Below are 5622 nucleotides of genomic sequence, written 5' to 3'. Positions count from 1 at the left end.
TCCAGAACCTCTTTCTCCAGAGCCCCTCTCCTTCCAGAACCTTTCTCCAGAGCCCCTCTCCCTCCAGAACATCTCTCTCCAGAGCCCCTCTCCCTCCAGAGCCCCTCTCCCTCCAGAACACATCTCCCTCCAGAGCCCCTCTCCCCCTCCAGAACATCTTTCTCCAGAGCCCCTCTCCCTCCAGAATACCTCCCCTTCCAGAACAGCTACCTCCAGAGCCCCTCTCCTGCCAGAACCTCTCTCTCCAGAGCCCCTCTCCTTCCAGAGCCCCTCTCTCTCTCCAGAAAATCTTTCTCCAGAGCCCCTCTCCCGCCAGAGCATCTTTCTCCAGAGCCCCTCTCCCTCCAGAACCTCTCTCCAGAGCCCCTCTCCTTCCAGAACATCTTTCTCCAGAGCCCCTCTCCTTCCAGAGCCCCTCTCCCCTCCAGAACACACCTCTCTCCAGAGCCCCTCTCTCTCTCTCCAGAACACCTCTCTCTCCCGCAGGTATCGGGCCAGGGCAGGGCAGCACAAGCCAGGCCAGCCCAGGTGCTGAAGGGGCAGGAGCTGCTGATATCCACAGGTTCCCGTGTCCTCTGTGCCCTGCAGCACCGCCCTGCACCCAGAGCTGTGTGCAGAAAACCCTCCCAAATCATGTTTCCAATTTCTGCCGCATTATATAATTAGCATCATTTGTGTTGCAAAAGTAATTGCAGTAACATTTTTAATTAGTCTATTTGAACACTAACATTGCTCCAGTGTGCATAATATGTTGACACGAAATTACTGGGTTTGAGGCAACTCGGAATGATTGGAGTTTGTTTTGCTTTTGTTTCTTACTTGTTTAATGCAGTCAATGAGAGCCGGCGCTGAGCGGTGCCGAGCTCAGCCCGCACAGGGGCTCGAGCTGCAGTGGAAAGCAAAGTGTGATGGGTTTCACTTCCGTCTGGGGGGAGGAAGGGTGGCTTGTGGAGGCTCTGAACAAGACAGAAATACTTGCTTGAGAGGTAAGGCCTGGGTGACATTTTCCAGCTGCTCAGTTCTGCTCTCAGATGTTGTCTCGTGAAAACACAAAACAGAAGGAGAGCGCTGGCCTTGGAGGACAGGGAGAGGAAAACCTGGAGGGAGGAATTCTGTGTGGTGTAAAGTTTGGAAGGAGATCTAATCTGAAGGGTTTCTTTGCTTACTGAGTCATAAGCAGGCACAAGAAGAAAACATTTTCCCCAGAAAAGTTACTGCATGAGATCCAAGCACCCATTACCAAATGCTGCTTTTTTTTTTTTTTTTTCTCCTTTCTCTTCGAGAAGAATCAAGATTCTCCTTTCCAAGATCTTTTCCACATTGTACACATGAAAGCAGTGACAGATGCAGGTTATTTTTTGCTCTCAAGTGTGAATCGTGTTCCACTGCTCCTCACCTCTGCCCGGGTCCCCAGGGTGCGAGCCCAGCCCAGCCCCAGCGACCCCGGGCTGAGCTCCTGGGACACGTCCTGAGCCTCAAAGGGACCCAGAGCTGCCTGCACAGCAGGAGAAACAGCCCTGAGAATGCCAAGGCGGGGGAAACAGCAGGAAACAGCAAGCTGCCAGTTCCCAAGCAACTCCCAGAAGGCGACCAAGAACTTCGCTCCCAAAAGCTTTCAAACCCATTCCCTTTCCTTTCCCATCCTACGGCACTTCCTACGTCAGGAGAACCGAGACTTGGCCACTCGTTCCTTCTGCAGACACCGAGGGGCTGCTCCCTCCTTCCCTCCCAGGACATTCCTGCCTGGATGAACCCCCAGACCCCACAAGAAGGGGAGAACACCCACTCCCCTCTCCCTCTGCCCCTTCCAGCCAGAGCAGGGCCAGAAATCCCCTCTGGACCCCTGAGAGGCGGCCGGGGGCATCCAGCCTGTCTCAGGAAAGCTCTCATCCCCCTGGCAGCTCCGGGCACATCCTTCAGCTTCCAGCAGCCACAAGATATTGATTTGTTTTTGTGACCCTGCCAGGAGCAGCCCTGGAGCCCACAGCCCGGACACTTTCTGGCTCACTCGTTGGCCCAGGAAGTCTTGAGATGTGCACAAGGATAAGGAGGAGATTGTGTGCCAGGATAAGAAACACATTAGGAGGCAATTAAGTGGCATTTGTGGTACCATTAGTATTTAAAGCTACAAAGAGTCAGTTTCTGCTAACTTCCTGCCAAAAGTCACAAGTAATGAGCTAATTAACAATCTAATTATTTCAAATGCCCTAGAAAGAAATCAGGGCGCAGGTGAACCTACTTAAAGCCATCACAGCAGTAGGAACAGCCAAGAGCACACAAGTCTGTGCCCCAGCTGGATTTCCAGCCATCCCACAGCACAACGGGATGAAACACTCGGGGAAGTTGTTAAAGTTGAATTAAAAGTTGATTTTTTTTACTGTGTTCACTAGAGGGAGAGGTAGACCCTCACTCCAGAGCTTCCTGCCAGCCCTGGGATTTTCTGCCTCTGTGTCAGTATTTGCCAAGTCCAACAGCAGCTGCAGCACAACCTGTGGGCACAGACCCAAAGCTGGTGGTGTCTGCACAGCCCAGCCCGGCTCCCCTGGCACAGCTGAGGAGGGCAGTGCCAGCCCTGGCACCGTGATTCCAGAGCGGATGGCAGTGGGACAGACCCCTGTGCTCACCCGCCAGGCTGGCAGCATCCTGCAGGGAGGCACGGCGTGTCCCCAGGCCTCAGCTGCCTTCACCCGGGCACCCCAGCACCCCACAGCTCTGGGAAAACCCACGGGTCGCTGATTCCAGGAAAGTAAAGACGGGGCTGGTCTGCAGAGCTCCATCCGCAGAATTCCCCGTTGCACAGGGAATATTCCCTGCGGCACACCGACGTCTGTAACACCACGGTGAGCTGGAAAGGGCTTCCTTAAGGCAGAAAGGGATGTCCCAGCCCGGTCCCACGGCCTTGGGGTGTCACTGAGCACAGGGGGCTCCTGGCAGTGCTGCTGCTGTCCCTGCAGCTCAGCAGGGCTGCAGCGCTCCCAGCCCAGCTCCACCGGCCCACCTGCTGCCCTAACTCCGCCTGAACACAGCCAAGGAGAAACCCTGGAGCAAGAGCGCAGTTACAGGTTTGGATAACAGCTCCTGCCAGCCAGGAGAGGCTTGGAAAGGCTCCAGTTACCCGACACTGGATGCTGTAGGTAGAACTGAGCAGGGCTCTGGAGGGAAGGCAGGCAAACCCTGCCGGGCCAGTGCGTGGTCCCCACCTGCTCCACCGCACACCCCGGGTTTCATGGACATTGTGTTTGCACAAATACACCCTCACTGTAAGGAAAACCAGGGAATTCACAGCCAGGCAAGCCTGGGAAAACCCAAAACAGATCCAAGGGGCACAGAATTCCGCTCGGTAACGTGACTGAACTGCCCGTGTGTGAAACCTCAGGTACAGGGGAAGCTGTGACCTTGAGAAACAGCCCTAGGACACGTTTTAGTCTCCATATCCACTTTCCTCTGACGGTCAACACCTGCCCAGGCCTCCAGACTGGGGTTTGGGAGCTGCCAGGGAGATGTTTTGGCATTTTAAGGTTAAACGCGTGTGGCAAGCGTTAAGCATGAGTAGCAGCAACATTTAAATGGGACCAGCCTCACACTGCTCGTACAGGCAGCTGCAGGGATGCTCCTGAGAGCTCCCGAGGCACAGCCCCCCTACAGGAGCCCCACCCCAGCACCTCACACCGAGTGTGCCACTCCAAACCCCAAGGACAGCTGTGAAGAGAAGCCTTTTAGAGCTCTAAAGCGGGTTTGTTTTCATGCCAAATACCTCAGCTTGGGAGTCAGCCACCCACCAAAATAAAACTCAGTCCTAAATATTCACAAAAGCAGAATTTCAGTGCCTGCAGCTGCGAGCAGCAGCCCCGTCTGAACCCCACACAGGTGGGAGCCACAGGACAGGGCGAGCTGCGAGCAGGAGCAGCCCCCAGCTGGGCTGGCTACAACAGCAACCACAGAACGCCTGGGTAATTCAGCAGAATTTCCCGAGGGGACATCCCAGATCCCTGAAGAGCCCCTCCAGAATCCCGGCATTACCAGAACAAAGAAATATGGTCATAGTAACCCGGCTACTGCAACATGTTTTCTTATAAAGCCTCATTTTTTTTCCCCAGCAACACAACTAAGCCATTCAAGCGCTCGCCGGCTGCGCAGTTCCAGCCGCGGAGCAGCCCTCGCCCAGCCCGTTCGCCAGACAAACACATGTTTTGGTGTTAAGTCTATTAAAAACAAACTCCCCTCGGCCTTTTTCGGGGGATTTAGCTGAAGTCCTGGGCGCTTATCTCCGCTAACGAGACCCGACCGGCTTAAAGGCATCGACTAGTTGCTGGGTTGGTTTAAAAAATGACTAAGCTGCTTCCCGGGGCGGCGGGGATGCTCGGCCCGGGGCGGCGGGGATGCTCGGCCCGGGGATGCTCGGCCCGGGGATGCTCGGCCCGGGGATGCTCGGCCCGGGGATGCTCGGCCCGGGGATGCTCGGCCCGGGGATGCCGCCCGCAGGGAGATGCGGGGCCGGTCCCGGGGGCGGACACGGAGGCCCTCGGCCCCCCCGGCAGCGCGACACTCACCTTGACACTGGAAGCCCTGCTTGCCGAAGCCCCTGCGGAGAGAGAGGCGGAGTGAGACACCGGCCCCGCAACGACCCTGCCCGGAGCCGCCGGCCGGAGGGGAGCGGGCAGCGGGGGACCGGGGTGGGATGCGGGGGATGAGGGGAGCCGGGACGGGAGGAGAGGGGAGCCCGGAACACGGCGAGCATGAGCCCCAGCGAGCTCATCACGGAGGGATGTCCCGCCGAGCCGGCGTCCCGGAGCGGCTGCGGCGGTCCGGGGGAAGGCTCACCAGATGAAGTCGGTGCAGTGGCTGCAGAAGGTGGGCTGCTTGAAGAACCGCGCCGTGAACTTGTGGTTCTTCACCTCGTGCACGTTCTTCTGCCGCAGGGCGCCCTTGCGGGCGAAGCGCACCGGGCCCTCCTCGCCCTCGGGGGCCGGCGCTGCCGCGGGCGGCTCGGCCATGCTGCGCGGGGGCTGCGGGCCCGGCCCGGCCCGCTCCGCTGCTCCGCCGGGGCTGCCGCTGCTCCGGCCGCGCTCGGGGCCGCTGCCCGCAGCTGGCGGGAGGCTCCGACACCGCCCGCCGCCGGGCCACGCCCCTCATTTACATACGGCACGCCCCGCCCTCATCTGCATCGCCGGCCACGCCCCCCGCGCCTCGCGGCACCGTGAGACACGCCCCCCGCGGCTCGGTGTGGCCACGCCCCCATATTTGCATATTGCTTAGCATGGGGCGCGGCACTGCCCTTCATTTGCATAGAGCATCTGCATCCCGCGGGAATGCGCGGGGAAACCGGGAACGGACAGGGATGGACACCGGGAACGGACAGGGATGGACACTGGGCACAGACAGGGATGGACACCGGGAAGGGACAGGAATGGACACCGGGAATGGACAGGGATGGACACGGGGCACAGACAGGGATGGACACTGGGCACAGACAGGGATGGACACAGGGCACAGACAGGGATGGACACTGGGAATGGACAGGAATGGACACCGGGCACAGACAGGGATGGACACCGGGAATGGACAGGGATGGACACTGGGCACAGACAGGGATGGACACCGGGAATGGACAGGGATGGACAC

The 5622-nt window shown here is 58.6% G+C and overlaps 1 protein-coding gene across 2 annotated transcripts in view; it reads right to left on the bottom strand.

The window, feature by feature from the left end:
* Positions 1-5010, bottom strand: part of PRKCB (protein kinase C beta) — a 104750-nt gene extending 99740 nt beyond the window's left edge. Inside the window, exons 1-2 of one of the 2 annotated variants that reach the window (XM_015643015.3) lie at positions 4822-5010; positions 4551-4582 (exon numbers count right to left, since the gene is read on the bottom strand). In XM_015643015.3, the coding sequence (XP_015498501.1) occupies positions 4551-4582; positions 4822-4994 (205 nt within the window). In that variant the 5' untranslated portion in view covers positions 4995-5010. The remainder of the gene's footprint in view (positions 1-4550; positions 4583-4821) is intronic. The other variant, XM_015643016.3, reaches the window with a different exon arrangement.
* Positions 5011-5622: the final 612 nt, after the last annotated feature.

Source organism: Parus major, chromosome 14 (genome assembly GCF_001522545.3).
Source record: "Parus major isolate Abel chromosome 14, Parus_major1.1, whole genome shotgun sequence".
NCBI classification, from domain to species: Eukaryota; Metazoa; Chordata; class Aves; order Passeriformes; family Paridae; genus Parus; species Parus major.
Note: the sequence above shows the minus strand (reverse complement) of the source record. Positions and strands in the feature narration are given on the sequence as shown.